Raw genomic sequence first — 19,760 nt, 5'->3', positions numbered from 1 at the left:
CACACTTCGGTGTCAACACACTTCTTTTCCTGGGTTTCTGTATAACGTCGCTCCTTGAGCTCCTATCTGCCCCCAGCTTCTCTCTGCCCATCATGGCGTCTCACAGCGATTCCGCATACCTTAAGGCCTTCGCCCTGGCCTCCACCTTCTACTTGGGCTCAGCAATGGCGACAACGACCTTCCTCGTCTTCCCACCCATGCTACGACCATTACTGTACAAGTCGCCATCACAACCGCAACCTCCAACGCCGTCAATTACGCGTCCATCACCATCTCTTAATGTTCCTCAGACGCCAATCGAATCCGGTCGTCTTACACCCACAGTCTCAACTCGCGGCTTCGACTTCGCCTTGGCACTTGGAAGCTCCGGCGCATACAAAGCTGTAGCGCAACAATTCTCTGCTATGGAGACAGCCATGTTCCGCGTACAGGTGCCCCTTGAACTTGCGACAATTGCTGCTTTCGGAGTGGTAGCACACAGAGCGAGAGTTGCTGGAAACGGAATTTGGACGCGCTGGGCTACCGCTGCGGCATTGGTCGCTGCAATCTTTCCGTTTACAGGCACTTTGATGGCGCCTTTGGGACACAAAGTTGCAAGAGTTGCTGGCGACGAAGAGAAGGTTGAGCCGTATGAAGATGCGCCGATTGATAGGGAGGCGGAGAAGAGCAATACTGTGCAGTTCATCAAGAAGTTCGCCGCTCTGAGCATTGCAAGGACTGCAATCGTCGTGGGTGCGGGGCTTGTTGGAGTCAGCGCCTGGTTGGCGTAAGAGATGTTGCTGGAGCAATGAAAGAGCCTCTAGGCTGCCATCATGAAGAGTGAATGGACCACAGCACCCCCCCCCCCCCAACCCACAGCGGACTGTGTACGATCAGCAATTCAGCGAGCCAGAAGCTTGAGAGTGTAGCACATGCTATCGCGACGTCGTAAAGTCAGTGGTAATGGATCGGAATCCGTGGTGCGCAGCTGTGACAGACTCGCCCACTCAACTTTCACATGAAAAAAGCATGCCAAGACTGGCTCTGGTCCGCTTGTGAACCAACGCGAACATTTGAGACTGGCGGTCCGTGCTCGCACCTCCACGCGGCGTTGGCATTTCTGAGCACTCAGTTTCCATCGAAATAATTCATCACCGTCCGCAAGATGGTTCAATAGACCCACGTCACACAACACCCCTCCAACAATCATCTTTGCCTCTGTGCATACATTGTATTTGTTGCGGCCAGACCGCAGCAACTTTTCACAAGGTACATCATTGCCGACATGTGCGCGCCGTTCGTGAGCTGATAATACCCGCAGCGCTCCACGAATTATAGAATTGCTCTGTACTCTCGGACTAAGTTAGTCACAGAGGGGGCGACAAAGCCACGGATAGGATTGGCTCGCTTTGCATCCAGGATCTGTGCGCGGAGTCGACTCCGTTCGACGGAAATAGCCCATGACTTAATACTTAGGCTCAAGGATGTGCCGTCCACTAGCGGGAATTTGCAACTTCACGTCGTTTACCAGCCAACGTGCAAACTGTGTTTCTGCTGTTGCATGCACGCAGTCGCACCCAGGATCCGATAGAAGATCCTCATATCCTAGCGACTGGCGTATTGCTCAATCGCGGGTATAATAATGCGTATGTTTACACCCAAACACGAACACATGCCCTTGGTTCTGACGTCGGTTATAGTCATCTACCAACCCAAATCTGTCAGGCCTTTCAGCTGGTGAAGCTGGAACACAGCGCATCAATCACCGCACTCGTCTCTTGTGCATACGATGTTGCTGAAAGCCATGAGTAAGCGGACGCTGGCAGGCTCGTCTCGGGGCCGAATTCGTCCACGAAGCCTCAAGGGTCACGAGTAGTTGCAATACCTTTGGTCCAGAAGACGCACATCCGAGAGGATGTGTTCTGACGGCCAGACAGTAGGACGATGAATAGAAGCACTTCCGCATCCAGACCATTTTCTGTATCGAGAACCCTCCTCTTGTCTGTAAACGCTTGCGAAGCCACTGGACAGCATTTCCGGCCCACGCACCCGAAGGCAGTTGACTACCACTGGCGCCTCAGATCCTCTTGTTCCTTCCTGCGTGTCTTTCGATGGTAAAGTGGGATCATATCTGAAACGCTGCAGGTGAGCTTTTTGCTGTCATTGCCGACACTCGACCAATCAGGGCTGTCAAATGGCTAGTACAATCAATCAGAAGGCTCTGCCGTACGTGATTGCCTGGTGTTGCCTTCCGCTCCCGTTCCGAAGCTTGGACCACCACTGCGCAAATTTCAATCGCGCGTCGCCGAAAAAATTTCCGCTCTTCGACCGTCCTCAAGACTTGGTCGTGCACACCACACTCCGCCCCCCTTCCCCTTATACCATCTTCAGCAATCGCGCGACCGCTTCCTGCATCAAGTCATACCATCCGCCGCAGCATTGACGCCGCCGCCGCCGTCGCATAACCCCACCTTCGTCACGCCGCGTGCAGTGCCACTCTGAGCCAGCGCGAGTCCAAGACATCAAGGTTGGTGCCTGCCTATCGGCACCATCAGAATCTGACTTGACTTCAATCGCTGACCACATTCATTTGTTAGAGACGCCGACTGTGCTTCTACACGCTCAACCATGGCGACCACGGACGATCCCAACGTCCACAGCCATCGCGCCAGCTTGCGCAACACCTCTCGTCCTTCAAGCCGTCGTGGTAGTCGCTCTCCCCGCCTCACCATCGGCTCACCCACTCGTGCTGAGCGCCGCGCCTCTGCTCGCTCTCCCGGCAACGTTGCTATGGAGCACAGTGTCGAGAACCTGCCACACAACTGGCTTGGTCCCGATGACGCAGCGTCTCTCTCTGGTGACGATGACGAGGCAGAGGACGATGTCAATCGTCGCGCCGAGTGGACCAATGACGAAGATCCACAGGACTTCACGCGACTCTTGTCATCTTCTGCCCAGCCAGCCTCGCGCTCGCCATCTCCAACTCTCACAAATGAGTCATCACATTCAGTCACATCGGTCGCTAGAAATTCAACCGCAGATGGTTCAGATGCATCTTCTGGCGCTGGAACTCAAGACAACGAGCAGACCATTGATGACTTCGCCGATGTCGCTCGCTTCTACGACCAGTCTACCTCGGGGCCTGACGACGTCTTGTTGGATGAAATTGTCCACAACACAACTATGAAGGATGAGAAGCCAAATCATGTCTTCATGATTCCCAGCGACTCCCACAAGTCTTCCGATGTCGCGATTGCAACTGCAGTGGCAGCGCAACTCATCAAAGACGATGACACCTATCCACAGCCACAATGTCTCTATGCCATCAAGTGCAAGGCTGTTCAGTACATCCTTGACTCGCTCGTCACTGTCTCTATCGATCTCAAGGACCCAGAATTCAAGCTCAGCATCTTGGTTGCACAGCTCCAGGCAGCCGAAATTCTCTCTGCTGAGGAAGCTGCGACTCTTTTCCAGTCCGATGTTCTTTCGGATCTCGAGGTTGCAGCTCTCGTCTCTCTCATCGATCCGGAATCTGAGTGCGATGTCGTCATGACAGAGTATGAGGAGGATGGCACGCCAACTTCTGCTCGACTCATTCGCCAACATCTCAGCACAAAGCCCGCAAAGCTTGTGGTTCTACGTCGCTGCTCCAATGATCTTCTCCAGCCTGTCTTCTACAGTCATGACGCTTCAGAGCGTGAGACGCCCGCTGCTATCAAGGGTTTCAACGCCAAGCCTCACCAGTTTGATCTGCAGACCGATCCGTTGCTCACTCTCAGCTCCACCATGCCAGCAGAACATGATTGCGGCTACGCTTCTGGGTGTAACAAGGATACAGTCTCGAGCAATTTCCTGCTCCGTACCGGTCAATTGCCTCCCACCGCAAAAGAGTCCAAAGTCTACGATCGTCAGCAAGCCAAGGAAGCACACATCAGCTCTGAGGCCCAGGTGGTGTCTTTTGATGGAGTTGACATTGTCTTGGAGCCGCTGCAGGTCACTGCTCCAGATTGGGTCGTCTTTCGTGACAATCTTAACGAGCACGAGCGGGCCAAGTTTGTGCGTCTCTCAGATCAAAAGGAAGACAAGCACGCAGCAGCAGAGAACACCTTCCATTCTCCGGCATATGCGATGACTGACCATGGCATGCTGCCACATATGTCTGATCCAACGTCACCAGTCGAAGCTGCCAACGTCGCTGGCCTCAGCTTCCGGCTCTCCAAGATCGGCTACGCGCCATGTCTCAAGTTTCTCTACACTTTCCGTCGCCAGGGCAAGAAGGGCGGCACAATCAATCACGATGGCGTACTGATGTTTCCATTCGGGCGCTTGCATCATCGTAAGACCGGTGAACCAACATCCGCCATTTCAAATATGTCATCGAAGTGGGTGCCTGACGAGAAGCATCCGTACCTCGAGCTTCGTTTCACGTCTAGCTATGCTCTGACACAGAACATGGAGCCGCACTTGAGCTTCAAGCGAATTGGAGGTCTGAAGAAGGATTTCAGCGCCTCGATGACCCAAGAAGAGATGATGTTCTTGGACTTCGTGCGCAATTGCCGTGATCCAAAGGGTGGTTCTCACGACCTTGTCTTCCGACTCTACCCGTACGCTCAGGAGATCCAGAAGCAATCACAGCTGGGGCGCAAGTGGTATCAACTACAAGATCTTCAGACTTACTTCCCTGGAGGCAGTTCTGAGAATCCCGTGTTCTCCAAGAATATGTGGTCTTCTTATCTGCGAGGCAAGAACAACTCTGATCCTCAAATTCAGTTTGGCACGATGCTGAGTCGACATGCCATCGCTTCTAAGAAGCCGCAGATGCCCTTCGTTCGACATGTTCCTCCTGTTGTCTTCAAGGACAGTACGGAGTATGCCGTCATGCAGGGATATGGTCAGACTATCAACTATGCTGAGGAAGTGAACCGTACCGCCGCTGTCTCAGTTGATGATCATCTCATCGGCTTCCACGTCATCGATGGCCAGTCATCAACCGTTATTGCATCTGTCAAGTGGTCGCAGCCACCTCAGCTTGGTCTTTCCGACAAGGACATCGTCACCATCCCCACCAACACAGCTGCCGTTGCGTTCGTGAAGCTTCCAGGCAAAGCTGACGATACCAGAATCGAGATGGTGTCCGGCGATAACACCCTCGACATCGATGGCGACCGGGTGTTCTATTGACAGGCAAGCATGCTCAAGCTGTCCTGTCAGTCGCTGCTGTTTTCAATGATGGTTTCTCCACTGCCAATTTCTTCAAAGTCTCCTTGAAGATCAAGCCCAATGCGCAACTGGCGAAGGCTAAGATGGACATAATCTCCAAGGTCTCTGATCCCACCAAGCCAGACAATGAATACAGCAAGCTCTGGTCTGTTGTGAACTATGAGGGCAATGAGGATTGGGACCAAAAAGTCGATCCCTTCTCCAAGATCCACAATGGCGCTGGCAAGCATGTCTACAAAGACTTCGAGGCGGGTCCACCTGGGAAGAGATGGCACAAGTCGCAGGTCGAAGCCGTGCGCCATGCCAAGGAAACTCATGGTGGGTTCCAGCTCGTCCAGGGTATCGGCGGCTCAGGTAAGACCACTTTGCTCACGCACAAGGCACTCTGTTTGGTGAAGCACGAGCAGAATGTCATCCTCATGTCGGAGCGCAACGCTGTTTGTAATGGACATCTGGAGAATGTTGTCAACAGCATCTCGCGATATCCCGAACTCAAGGAGTCAGGTTTCAAGCCTCTTCGCGCCTTCGCCCAGCAAGGCTCTCTGACGGAGATAATCAACAGAGGCAAGTTCTCAGAGGAATCTCTCTCTGGTGTCTCTCCTGAAGGCATGGCGCAACTCTTGCACATCTTTGCCCAGAAGCGAGCCAAGTCCCGCGCCCGCTTTGCGATGTACGAGTATACAATTGAAGGTCACATGCTGGCCAATATGGACGACGAAGCAAAGAACAGCGCAGAGTACGAGCCAGCTTCAGTTCAGCTCATTGAGGATGGTCCAACGCTGAACTCGTACTCCCAGCTGCGGAGATTCCTTTATGAGATTGCACAGCATCCGCTTGATTCAGAGGTGGAGATTTCTGGTGAGAATTCTGAGCCAGACATTCCTGATCAGAATGCCACTGCTGAGTCGGCTACTGCTGAGAACGCTGATAATGCCACCTCCGAGACATCGACCACGCCGACCACCATTCCCGCTGATCAGAATGTCAATGCTGAGTCGGTTGCCGCTGCGAACGCCAGCTCTGAGACAGCGACCACCATTCCTGTCGATCCGAATGCCAATGCCGAGTCGGTTGCCGCCGCGAACACCACCTCTGACACATCGACCACGACTGTACCTGGCAACGCTGAGAATGGTCTTATGGAGCTGGCGCCACCACTGAAGAAGACCCGATATTGGACACAAAAGCGTCTGAACGAACTCAAGAAGGTCATCGGTGTCTGCCGTGCAGATGTCATCCGATCGGCGCCAATGATCATTTCTACGGTGGACAACCTCATCACCTCATCCGAGATCTCTTCAAACTTCGGTGGAGACCCAAGCAAAGTCACCTTCGTTGAGCATGACGAGGCAACTCAGTCAGATGAAGCTGGAACTCTTGGTGTTCATGTCAAACTCCGTGCCGACGTCGTGTCTCATTGCATGTATGGCGATGTGAGGCAGTTGGGTCTGCTCAAGTTTGCCTCCACAATCAAGGACAAGAAGTCTTCCAACCTACAATCACTCGTCAATGAGTTCCATGAGACGATCGACCAATCACTCTTCGCGCGCTGGCGCACGGCACGCTTCCCCTACTCTGAGCTCACCACCCAGAGCCGCACTCACGAGGTCCTGTTCAGGCCAATTCAGTACTATTTCTATCCCACTGTCGAACTCAAGGGACCCGAGTACATTCTGACTCCTGACGAGGAGAAGATGATGTTTGGCATCAATGGCTTCGATTATCCCTCACCCATTCAATCGCGCTTCAACTGGGCCATCATCAAGGGTCAGATTCGGAGAGACAATCACGGTACTTCTCGCCTGAACTTTACCAACGTGATGTACATCATCCACATTCTGGAGAAATACGTCATTCCTTGTTATGGTGACAAGACATCTCAGAACGTTGCGGTCCAGGCATGCTACAACCTCCAGATCAAGGAGCTGACCCGCCTGCTACGCAAGCTGCAGAGAAAGCATGGCTGGTCAGACGAATACTTGCCTGAGACGAGCACTACCGACAACTTCATGGGTCGGGAGAAGCATATGGTCATCGGCGATGTCATGATTCCGCAGTATCGTCGCGCAGATTGGGGATTCGTGAGCGGAGATAAGCGCGCCTGTGTCTTCTTGACTCGAGCCAAGTCGATCCACCTGCTGGTTGGTGGCGATTATCACCCGGATGAGAGCAAGCAGGTCTCCAAGCCTCGGAAAGCTGCTCGACTTGATCCCGACCAACACGAGATGTCCGACAACGCATTCATCTACCTGCACGATTACCTTTCCCGTGCTAACAGCTGCATCGACACTGGCTTCACCATCGATGAGCTCGACCATCCAACGTTCGTTTGGACGCCTGAGCAGATCGAGGCTGCGCAGCGTCTGATTAAGGAGGCCCCGCACGACTTCCCAGCCTTCTCGAGGTATTACGGCGAGCACCTTGACGATCAAAAGAAGCAGAGAATTCGTGACATGATCGACACCATTGAGCAGGACGCGAAGGATGAGCGAAGCGAGAGAGCATGCAGAGAAGGAGAAGAAACTCGCCGCCGCGCCGTCGACCGATGAGCAGAATAACTGGGTTTCCGACTCATTTGGGACTGTTGACAACTCCTGGGAGCCATCAACGGATGCGGAGGCTCGGGCCATTGCGGCCGCGGTTGATTCCAATTGGTGAGAAGGCTTGACACGGCAGAGTTACAGGGTGGTCACGAAGCGAGCATGATGTAGTTGTATTGTTGCGATCGAAGATCGACACCAAGGAGTAGTCAGATCAATATACGTTCGCGACAAATCCCTTGCTCTCTTGTGCTTTCCAGTGATGTTGACTTTGCTTGTTCACGTTCTGGCATTCTGCTCCACCGTACAGATTGCAGAGTGACACACAATTGATGTTGGGGTCAGGGCGGCTCTCTGCGCTGATTTCAGCGAGGACTGGGGCGATGAGGCCGTAACCTGTACGACGCAATCAGCAAGTATGCTTGAATGGGCTGCTTTTGCCAGATGCACTGACCTTCAATGCCTCACGTGAAAGCCATGCCAATGGCGGAAACTGTTCCAATGAAATTCACCGAAAGCCAATAATAGCTCTTGTCACTCTTGTCTGTGTTTCATCCCTTGGCCCCATCTACTCGATCATCGTCGGCGCGATGGTCGACGTGCGAAGGGTCGGGAATGTCCCGCCCATGTCTGCCAGCTTCTTCCATGTGGCCAATGTTAGGATGCGAGCTGGAGTTTATTAGAGGTTTCTCATGATCCATTTTTCACCATGGCAGACAGTCTCAAGAACAGATCAGAAGAACTCCAGACCAAGGGGTGGTCTCCAGCATGTGGGTTTCACGTTGTATGTGTGCACGGCAACTCCATCTGTGTTACCTCAGAGTCAATGCGTTCCGACGAGAGGCATCGCTCCTAAGTACTCGCTTGCGGCGAATATGTTAGTAGCGGTTAATCTCTAGAGAAGAGGCAGCGCTATACGATAGCAAAGATTACTGTATAGAGTCGCTTATAGTTTAGGTATATATAGGTTCGTTATTCTTAGCATTAGTTTCGTACCTAAGACACAGCTTAGTGCTTCTCGAAACATTCCTAAAAGGGAAACCCCTTAGCTTTTTAAGCCGCGCCCCTCGGCTTTGCCTCTTATACTAATTTAGTAGTAAACCGAGCAATTGCTATCGCTATATCTAGTCTATAGTTCTAATAATTAGTATTATTATTCGTTATTACTATTACTATTAATCTACCGAGTTTCTACTATCTACTATCGCCGCCGCTACTATAGTACCTTACTATCGCGACCGCTATATACCTAAATTTAAGAATAGCGCCTCTAACTATAAGAAGGGTATATTAGCAGGTAGATAGGATAGTAGTAGGTATAGGTAGTATTCGATAAGGAGCTAGGAGGAGAGGGAGGAAGGTAGGTAAGTTAGCCTATTACTAAGCGCTAAGCCCTACCTAAGGTACTAAGACCCTAGCTTTACTTAGCCTAGTTATATACCAATTACGTATAGCCTCTTTAGCCCTAATATACGCTTCCCTTCTAAAGGCCGCGCCCTCGTAGCCTATCTATATTCTACGACCTCTATTACCGCTAACTTAGCAAGTCTAATAAGCTGCTTAGCCCGCGCTAAATTAAACACTTAACTACCTAATTATATAACTATATTAAACCTTACCTCTAATACAATGTCTAACTCTAACTGCGCTATCCTTATATATAATAAAGTAAAGGGATATAAAGCTATAAGAATTAAGGGCTATCGACTAATTATAATACGGGCGCGTCTTCCCTACTATAATAGGTAGACGTACGAGGTATTATAGCCCTACCTCCGCTCTAAGTAATATCGTTCCGAGTTCTTTGCGTCTACTCTAAAAGACCTAGAAATGTCCGCTTCTAAGGGTTTGTCCGTTCCGAGGGTTGCTCTTATTATTACGAGGGCTATTATTTACTATCGTAGTTTTACTAGCCCTAATTAGTTAGGTTTAGCAGCCTTTAAGTATTAACTAATTATATCTTTTTAAAAGACTTAGTTCTTCTAGTTTCTATAGGTAAAGGCTATTATAAGTGTAGTAGTAGAGGTTCGCCTCGCTTAAAGGATCGGAAAGATCGAGGAGTAACCTATTATCCGCAAGATCGACCCCGGCTAGCTTAGCTCTATAGTTTTGCCCTTAGTCGGTTAGTCTATTAAGCTACTTAATCTTTTAAGCGGCTTAAAGTTTTAATTAAAGTTTTGATTAACCCCTTAGTGCCTTAGGCTCGTAGTGTAGGTAAGGTTGTGTTCTATAGGCGTAGTAATAATAGCAAGTAATGTTAATAATAGCGGCGCTAGCCGTCTTAGCGCTAACTTTACCTTGTATTAGACCGCTATACTAGTGCGCCCGTTTACTAGCGTCTTACGCCGCGACAAAAGATCGGAAGTATCTACGCTTACTAAGCGTAGATCTCGGGCGCACTTATAGGCTAGGGTCGCTACGTGCTTAGCGCTAAGCCTCCTCGGCTTCCGCCTTATACGCGCTTCCCTTTTCTTAGCTACGGCCCTACAGCTAGTTAGCCTTAGTATACCCCGTATCCGTACGTATAGCCGAGCAGCTAATAAAATCTTCTAATACCCCGCACTCGAACGTGCAGCCGAGCTAATAAAATCTAATACCCCGTACCCGAACGTGCAGCTAAGTATCTAATTAGAATTGCGTCGTAATCTAACAAACAAATAAGCCTATAAGCTAACCCCTCTAAGGCAGGTGCGCCTACAGCCGAGTCGCGCGCCTAAGGCAATTAGGCACCTCCGAAGCCGCGTCTGCTAAGGATTAGCCTAGTTAGCTAAGAACGTACGCTAAGAATCGAACGCGCGACCTTAATCTACAGACTGTAAAGCGCGGATACTGTATTAGACCGCTACACTAGTGCGCCCGTTTACTAGCGTCTTACGCCGCGATAAAAGATCGGAAGTATCCGCGCTTACTAAGCGTAGATCTCGGGCGCACTTATAGGCTAGGGTCGCTACGTGCTTAGTACTAAGCCTCCTCGGCTTCCGCCTTACACGTTGCTTCTAATTTTCTTCTTTAACTAATAACAACTTAGCAATACCGTTACTAATAGGTCGTATCCTTCCTTCTTTAAATAGCAATACACTCCGTAATACCGTTACTAATATAGCCGCGCCGGCCGCGCCGATTGCCTAGGCCTCGAGGTCTCGATAGAATAAAGGAATAAGAGAGGGACCTAAATACTAAGAGAAGGGACTTGTTGCGTTAGTAAAGAGGCAGAGCCCTTAAAAGAGTATACGATTAGTTAGCGCGTCGTAGCGCGCTTATTAACATTCGGTACGTATTTACTATTACGGTATAGTCTTATTATCCCTTGCTACTAACAATTGCTTGCCTCTAATTAGTTAGCTAATAGTACCCCGGGGGTAGTATTGTTCCTAGGCCTTAATAGTAACATTATAAGCTTTTAGCCTTCTTCTTGTTCTTTACGCTAGTCTAATACTTATCTAACAACTCGGTTATGTCCTTAAAGGAGTCTTTAGCTTCCTATAAGTCCTATTTAGGTAAATAGCCTTGCTATCTTAATAGGTACTCCTTCTTGCCTTGCCTAGTCCGATGCTTTAGGATACGTTCTATAGACTATAGCTCTTTACTATCGGCTAAGACTTCTTCTAACTTAGTAGGCGCTTTATCGCCTTCGCGCTAATAGTATAGTTTAAGGAGGGATATATAGAAGGTATCGTAGATAGTGTAATAAGGTAGAAGCTATAACTAGTAGGCCTATACGGAGGAGCCTTTAACTTCTCGAATACGGAATAGGCTAATGTATCTTAGTACGAGCTTAGGCCTTGTTTTGCTATTAGGTAATAGGTGTTTGCGGATACGAAGGTTCTTCGTACTAAGTATAACTATATCGCCTTGTTTAAAGGTTATCGGTATATAGCGCTTATCGTAATAGGCCTTTTAATACTCTTAAGCCTTTGTTAGCTTCTTAGCTATCTTAGCGTAGATTTCTCGCATCTTCTAGACACGTTCTATCGCCGCTAGTGTCTCTAGTACTTAACGCGCTTCCCTTTCCTTGCGCTCGGCCTCGAGCGAGGTAAATAGATCTTGTAGTAGGGTAGCGTTTTAGCCTATTATAGCTATATATAGTGAAACCTTAGTAGATAAGTGCACGCTATTATTGTATACGAATTCTATAGGCTATAGGAGGTTAACCTAATCCTCGGGGTTCTTATTAATGTAGCTACGCAGGTACTACTATAGGGTAGCATTCTACCTCTCTATTTAACCGTTAGTCTATAGATAGAAGGCTATTAATAGCCGATACTTTAGTCTTAGCTATAAGCAAATCTCGCTCTAATAGTAAGATATTAGTGTCGATCTACGATTAGACACTATCCCCTTAGGGGTTCCCTAATAGGTATAGAAGATGTTAGTCTATAGCGCTTCTACTATATTAATAGTAGTCTAATCTTTGCGCGCCGGGATGTATCGAGCGCCTTTAGTAAATCGATCTACTATAATAAGGATAGCATTATATACATCCTTGCTACCCCTACGATTAGTAGGAGGAAGGCCTATAATAAAGTCTATTATTAGCTTAGCAAATAGCTTCTTTAGAACAGGGAGCGAAGACAACTCGCCGAACGGCAAGTGCTTCGGTGCTTTAACTCGCTAGTATACTATATAGGTCTATATATACTCCTTTATATGCCGCTTACTATTTAGCTAGTAGTATATACGCGATAGTAACTCGTGCGACCTCTCTATACTATAGTAACTAGCGAGCTTACTATTATAGTGTCGCTTTAAAAGCTCTTATCTAATCGATTGTTTAGCGGGGACATAGTATCTGCCCTTAAACCTTAAGTAACCTTTGTCGTCGATCGACTAATTACTCTTACTAGATCGAGTCGTTTGCCTACTTACAAGCCTATTAATACGGTTAATAGCAAAGGCGTCCCTCTACTAAGCCCGTAATAGCTTATCTATAAACGATTAACTATCCCTATTTGCAAGGTTATTTAATAGTACCCTCGCTATTAAACGAGGTACGTATTGTATATATCTAATAGCACTAGCAGCCGGAACTACTACAACCTCTTCTATAGTGCTGTCGCTATATAGGCTATTACTATAGATAGCAATGTCTTTAATCGAGTTATTATAGCTCGAGCGATCTACGTCCTTTCTAACGTATACTAGAAGAACGACAACTCCGCTATAGTATTTGTTACCGCCGCGGGGTCCGGAAGTCCGCTTATCCTACGCTTGCTTATTAATAATACGGGCTATAGCAATCTTATACTATAGGGTTAGAAACAATAAATTAATAGATTGTTAAGTCTCGCTATCGTAATTAGGCCGCCTCGATAGGCTATCGGTAGGGTTACTTACGCCTAGCCGATATAATATATTAAAATCGAACCTAGCGAGGTAGACGGCCTATCTAGCCTATCGACCTATAACCCTAGTAACCTTCGTAATTCTACGGAGGTTGTTATAGTCCGTATAGACCTGAATTGTATACTAAGCACTATCGAGATAGTAGCGCTAATACTTAAAGGCTTCTACGATTGCTAAGAGCTCTTACTCGTAGGTCTCGTATCGACGCTCTATATCGATTATCTTCCGTAAAAAGAAGGCAATTAGGTACTAATAGGTGTCGTTAGCCTGTTATAACATAATAGCTAATATAGCGAACTATAAAGCGTTAGTCTTAATTCGGATCTACTTGCTTAGTACGAAATAGTGCAATAAGGGGACTTTAGTAAAGCGTTGCTTTAGACCGTTAAAAGCGGCTTATGCTCTATTAGTCTATTTAAACTCTCTGTTTAGGTTGGCCTTAGTTTTAGTAAGCTTAGTTAGTAGTATTACATACCTCGAATAGCCCTTAATAAATCGGCGATAGAAGTTAGCAAAACCGAGGAACGACTATAGTTCCTTAATTAACGTAGGAATAGGCTATTTAGTAATAGTCTTAATCCGATTAGAATTAGCCTTAACACTATTAGTTAATACGATAAAGCTAAGGAAGGCTACCTCCTTAGCGGCGAAGGTGCATTTAGAAGGCTTGTAATACAGTCTATAGGCTCGCAAGCGATCGAGTACCTTACGGACTATAGCCTAGTACTCCGCGATATTAGGGGAGTGTATATAAACTAGGATGTTATCTAGGTAAACTATACAAAGGTAGTCTAGTAGGCCGGATAAGGCCCGATTAATGTAGGACTAGAATGTAGCAGGGGTATTAGCTAGGCTAAATAGTATAACTAAGTACTCGAAATAGCTATAGCGAGTATAGAAGGCTGTCTTCTATTTATCGCCCTTACGGATACAGATACGATAGTACGCATCCTTAATATCTAGTATAGTATAGAAGTAGGCCCTAGAAAGGCGATCGAGGGTCTTATTAATAAGAGGAAGTAGATAGCGGTCTTTAATAGTAATAGTATTAAGCCTACGATAGTCGATATATAGGCGTAGGCTACCGTCCTTCTTCGGTACGAATAGGATAGGTGCACTAGTAGGGCTGTTACTATACCGAATACGGCTATTAGCTAGGTTTTCCTCTAGGTACTTACGTAATACAGCAAGCTCGCGCTTACTAATGTTGTAGAGTAGTCTAAAAGGAACCTCTTTGCCCTCTATAATATTAATCTTATAATCCGTCTCTTTAAATATAGGCAATATCGATGCTAAGTAGTATTTAAATATATTAATATAGGTCTCTCGAATAGGCTCTAGTATACGAGCAAGCTAATTAGGGTCTATACTATTAGGGGGCACAGATTTATCGTTATTACTACCGAGTAGGTCGGTAGTCGGATTAGCTAAGGCGGGTATTAGGTTACTAATAAATAGGACCCTAATATCGTTAGGGCACTCGCTAATATTAACACATTTAATGTCCTCTTTCCTAGCGATTCTAAATCGCTACTTCTAAATGCCTAAGTCTATAGCTATAGCGTAGTACTTAAGAATAGGGTTGCTAATAACAATATCGGATAGGAGGCTGTCTATATCTACCGCGTAGGTAGTAAAGTTTAGTAGGCGCTTATTACCGAGGTTATCTCTTAGGGCTATATAGATATAGTAAGCTCTATAGGTTAAGTGCCGAGCGTTATTAAACTAAGTAAGGGTTAGCAGGTTAGTCCTAGGCAATTGTCGAAGGTCTAATTGCTTAGCTAGGCGATAGCTAATAAGGGCACTAACTGAATTTCCTAAGTCTAGTATAACCTTAGTTTTATAATTAGTACTATACGAGTCCGATACGAGACAGGTACGTGTAATAGCTAGTACAATGTCGATAGTCTTACGCCGTATAAGGCTAACAGTTAGTGCGGTACTTACTCTTTTTTCGAAGGTTAGCCTATAGGGGTAGCGTTAGCCGCTAAGAGGTACTTTCGGTGTTTAGCGGAAGTACGGTTAATTCGGGCCTAGTCCTTAGGTTTGTCGCATTAGCCTAGTAGATAGCTAGTACTATTATAGTTAAAGCACTTCAATCCGGTTAGTAGACTGCCGTAGCTATTGTTATTGTTAGTAGAGCGGTTAGTATTGTAGGGATACGAGCCCCTTCTACGACCCCTATCGCGGCCTCCTCTATATAGCCGCCGGCTACGGCCTCTTCTAAGGTCGTTGTTACTGTTCCTACTATTAGCATTGTTATCCTAGTAGGAACCTTAGTTTCCTCCGCGGCTACGGTTGCTACGGTTAGTACTAGTTAGTCGGATCCTTAATTCTAGTCGTTATTAGAGCTAAACAGCCCGTTCGGCTATTTCTACTTCGACTATAAATTGAATGCGTATTAGATTAGCTTATTCGAATACACGGCGACGGTCTAATTTAAGGATAAGCTCCTATCTAAGTTTTAGGCGTATCTCGGAGATCTATATAGAATTAGTCTTAGGCGGAAGGTCGTCTTTAAGGGTTTTTAAATAGGCCTCGAATAAGCGGGCCGATTGATTAGTCTTTTGCTTAGCTCGAAGGTACTAGTCCTAAGTATGTTATTGCCTTAGTATAGGGTTTCTAAGGGTGTCTAGTATAATAGTTTTATAGGTTTGCTACTAAACAGCGGTCTAATTAGTAAGGGAGTTAAAGTGGTTATCCTAGGTACGCTTTAGGTCTCTATTAATGTACTATATAGCATAGACGACTAGCGAATAGTCGTCTAGTAGGGCCCTTAGTGCATTTCGCTAGTTCAATTTATAATCGCGTATATAATTATTATACTATTTGCGGCTAGAGCTATTAAACATAGTACAGTCTTTAAGCTTAGCATCCTTCTTTTAAATAGAAGGTCCTACTACTAGTTCTAGTCTAGTAGTAGTTGTTAGGGCTTCCTTTAGGCGGCGAATCTCGAGGAGATTATCCTTTAGCTATTGTTCTTAACGTAGGGTAGTAAGCCTGTTTTAAGTAGCTTCTTAAAGTCTCCCTACTAGTTAGGGGCTAAAGGCTAGTTAGCTATATCGTCGATTAATAATGTTATTAAGAATGTCGTTAACAGGCAATTCTAGATTATTACCTAGAATTATAGGTTCTTCTTTAGCAGGCCCTATAGTAGGCTCTTCGGTAGGAGGCACTTTAGTAGGTACTTTAGTAGGCACTTTAGTAGGCACTATGCTACTAGCGTTGTTATTGCTAGCGCTACTAGTAGTAGCACGGTTATTATTGCTTCGTAATACGCCGGCTATTATAATAGGGGGTAATACTAATAATGTATTATTAGCCCCTAAGATGCGGATATAGCGGAATTAGTAGATATTAGTCTAGTACGATTAACTTAGTGTAATAGGCCGTATAGAAGGCCTTGCTTAATAATTAGTACGGTTGTTTCGATAGAATAGTACGTATAGGTCCCGTTCTTCGGGCGTAATATAGTTAGATTAGTCTTGTTCGTAGCTGTGCCGCTAGGGGCTTAAAATAAGGACTATCTAGCTACTACCCTTAAAGGGTAGATCGAATACTATATAAGAAGGGTATATTAGCAGGTAGATAGGGTAGTAGTAGGTATAGGTAGTATTCGATAAGGAGCTAGGAGGAGAGGGAGGAAGGTAGGCAAGTTAGCCTATTGCTAAGCGCCAAGCCCTGCCTAAGGCACTAAGACCCTAGCTTTACTTAGCCTAGTTATATACCAATTACGTATAGCCTCTTTAGCCCTAACACTAACTAAGTAAGATAAGGCGCTTATTAAGTAGTTATTAAAGGAGGGCCTATTAGTAAAGGATATATAGTTATCGTAGCGCGCTAACGCCGCTAAGTATACTTCTAGGTCCTTTTCTATAATAAAGCGGTATAGTAGTAGGGTATTTAGACTAAAGCGCAAACTAGGTCGCCCTATAAAGATATTACTATTTAGAAGGGACTTTATAGTAGATATAGTAGCGGCTAAGGGGACTATATAGATAGATAAACTGTAGGATTAGCTAGTATTTAAATTTAGTATATATATCGCTATTATAACTATACGAAAATATACTTAAACTTTAAAGAAAGAACTTTACCTATAGGGTTATATAGCGATAGGCCTCGTAGTAAGATAAATAAGCGGAAATAGGATATCTTATTAATATTAATATTACGAAAACTTTTTTACCGATCGCGACGATCCTATCGATCGGGAATCCTATTAATCCCGAGCGATCGCAAGCGATCCTAAGCTATCCTAGAACGATAAATAGGTAACTTATAAAAGTTAGACTTTTGCCTAATACTATACTAGAAATAGAACATTTTTGTTCTATATTACTAAGCCGTAAACCTTCTAGATAAAAAGATATAAAGGAAAGAAAATCGCTTTCTAGATATTTTACTTCCAATTCATCTTTTTTTCTAGCAGGTTTACAGCTTAGTAATATAGTAGAAAGGTACTTTTCTTTTAGTATATTATTATAAAAAAATATAAAATTTATAGATTTTCTACGAAACTAAAGCTAGGAAAAAGAAATAAGCAATATAGTATTTAAGCTTTTTCTAAGTTATACTTTACTATTTTTAGAAATCTAAAAGATAAGACTTGGAGCTCTACCTACTAATAAGAGTATTATAAATTTTTAAGTCTTAATACCTAGTAGTTATCTTAGAATCTAGAAAAGAATCTCGAGTGTTTCGAGTATACTTTTTTTCTAAAGTTCTGCTTATTAAGCGTCGGCTTTTAAAAGAAACCTTAACGAAATATCGGCTACATTTAACGAAACCTTAACGAAAAAAATTTATTTATAAAAAAAACCTACTAAACCGCTAAATTTAATCTATATTAGTACGTAATACCTCGAAATACCTTATAGAAGTAGTAGTATATAGAGTAGTAGCTATAGTAGTAGTCGGGCTCTAACTTGTCTCGCGTCCTTTACGTTCCTAGGCCTCGAATTTCGGAATAGCCTATCCCGAAATTTACGATTACGACGACCCTATCGATAGGATTACGACTCCGCGATCCTAAGCAATCCTATCCGATAGGATCTTTAATATATAATCCCGAGGATCCTAAGCGATCCTATCGATAGGATCGTCGCGATTAGGAAAAAAGTTTTCGTAACGCTCCGGTAGACTAGATATAGATTAAGGTATACGATTAGCCCTATATTTCTTTAAGAATCTATTTACTTCTAACTTAATCCTAAATCTAGTACCGTCGGCTAATATATAGTTATTCTTTAGCTCTTTGAACTTAGCTAGATTCTTTAACAATCTATAAGCACTAGTCTTCTTTAGCTATCTAGGTTTGTACGTCTCTTATAGAGATAGCTATCTTTAGAAAGCGCGTACGAAGCTATATTACATTTCTAACTTCTACTGCTTACAATAGGCGAGTGCTAAACGAAAGACGGCGATTCCTTCGGCCGCGCGCCTTGAATGTCGAGCCTTAACACACTACCTACATCACTCCACTCTACGATTCCGAAGTTCCTCTAAGCGTCGTCGGAGGCCCTTAGTGCCCTCGATGCTTCTACTATCCGGGATTGCGTTAGACACTTTACAACCGCTACTGCGTCTCGGCTAACGAAATCCCGGATCGCGCACTCTTAGTATACATAGAAGAACATAGAAGCTCTATAGCGAAACACTCTTAGCGTGCCTTAGCGGCAAAAGTACGGAGGCCTATAGATACTAAGAAGCCAAACTAGGGTAGGCTGTTCTTACCGCCTCTACTACCTAATTCTTTATGTTTAACCTTAAGGACTCGCACTACACTCGCTATTAACTCGCATAATAGCTCTACGTATTAATTTAGAGCTATAGAGGGCCTAGTTAATCTCTTAAGTCGAGAGGGGCACTACGAAGGAAGCAATCCTATAATACCTTCTATAGGAGACCGGTTATTAGATATCTATGCGTACGCTTATACGAAGGCTCTAGGAGTGGAATATCTAGTATAACCGTTATACTAACTAGCGAGTTAACGATATCGAGCAACTTAAGATTCGAGTCGCCTATACCTTCTACGTTCTACGGTTAACTAATAAAGAGGCGGTTAAAATACTATAGGCGGATAGATTTAATATTGGCTAGCGGAGATATTAACGGATACGTTAAGAGCTTAGATTAAAGAAGTCAATAGACCGGTATTTATAAGCACGAGCGGAAGAGGAGATAGCGGAGGTTTTACGAGAAGAGCTTAATAAGTCTCTAGTAGAGTCTTTTAGCCGAAGGCACCTATATACCTATATTAGGTCTAAATACAACATCGTTAGCAGAGACAGGCTGTATCGTATAGCTTGCTTACTAAATCCTAAAGGCCTACGAGTCCGCCGCGAGCGAGTACGAGAGCACTATAGTATAGTTCGGACACTAGGCCCTAGATACGCAATATTAATAGATACTTACTATAAATTCGAGCATTAGGGCATATAGATATATGCAGCTATTAATGTCTACTCGCGTTATATTATCTGGATCTATATAGGCATTACTAGCCGGATAGCTGTCTCTGTACTCGCTTAGTACGTTGCAACTATTAAGAACAGTAGTGTAATGCTATAGATTATCCGATTAGACCGTAGAGCGGAGACGATTCTAGCCGCGGACGCTTACTATAGGACTCGCCTTGCGACTCGTACTAAGGCGGAATCGGAGGAACCGCTA

The 19,760-nt window shown here is 45.4% G+C and overlaps 2 protein-coding genes across 2 annotated transcripts; both read left to right on the top strand.

Moving 5' to 3' along the window:
* Positions 1 to 92: 92 nt before the first annotated feature.
* MYCFIDRAFT_200487 (uncharacterized protein) lies at positions 93 to 770 on the top strand (the record flags this gene model as incomplete). The annotated part of the gene is made up of 1 exon (XM_007933665.1): positions 93 to 770. One exon carries the CDS (start codon positions 93 to 95, stop codon positions 768 to 770), a length of 678 nt encoding a protein of 225 aa, XP_007931856.1.
* Positions 771 to 2,371: 1,601 nt separating this feature from the next.
* Positions 2,372 to 7,830, top strand: MYCFIDRAFT_216998 (uncharacterized protein). Its single transcript, XM_007933664.1, has 3 exons — positions 2,372 to 2,506; positions 2,577 to 5,109; positions 5,169 to 7,830. The coding sequence occupies exons 2-3, from the start codon at positions 2,608 to 2,610 to the stop codon at positions 7,746 to 7,748; spliced, it is 5,082 nt and encodes a 1,693-aa protein (XP_007931855.1). The 5' UTR covers positions 2,372 to 2,506; positions 2,577 to 2,607; the 3' UTR covers positions 7,749 to 7,830.
* Positions 7,831 to 19,760: the final 11,930 nt, after the last annotated feature.

This window comes from Pseudocercospora fijiensis (genome assembly GCF_000340215.1).
Source record: "Pseudocercospora fijiensis CIRAD86 unplaced genomic scaffold MYCFIscaffold_10, whole genome shotgun sequence".
NCBI lineage: Eukaryota > Fungi > Ascomycota > Dothideomycetes > Mycosphaerellales > Mycosphaerellaceae > Pseudocercospora > Pseudocercospora fijiensis.
Note: the sequence above shows the minus strand (reverse complement) of the source record. Positions and strands in the feature narration are given on the sequence as shown.

What these genes read in the sequence shown, in the direction of transcription:
- MYCFIDRAFT_216998 (XM_007933664.1), top strand. Translation starts at nt 2,608, where the DNA reads ATGGCGACCACGGACGATCCCAACGTCCACAGCCATCGCGCCAGCTTG. An exon ending in ACGATACCAGAATCGAGATG is followed by an intron (nt 5,110 to 5,168) that starts GTGTCCGGCGAT and finishes TTGACAGGCAAG; the next exon opens with CATGCTCAAGCTGTCCTGTC.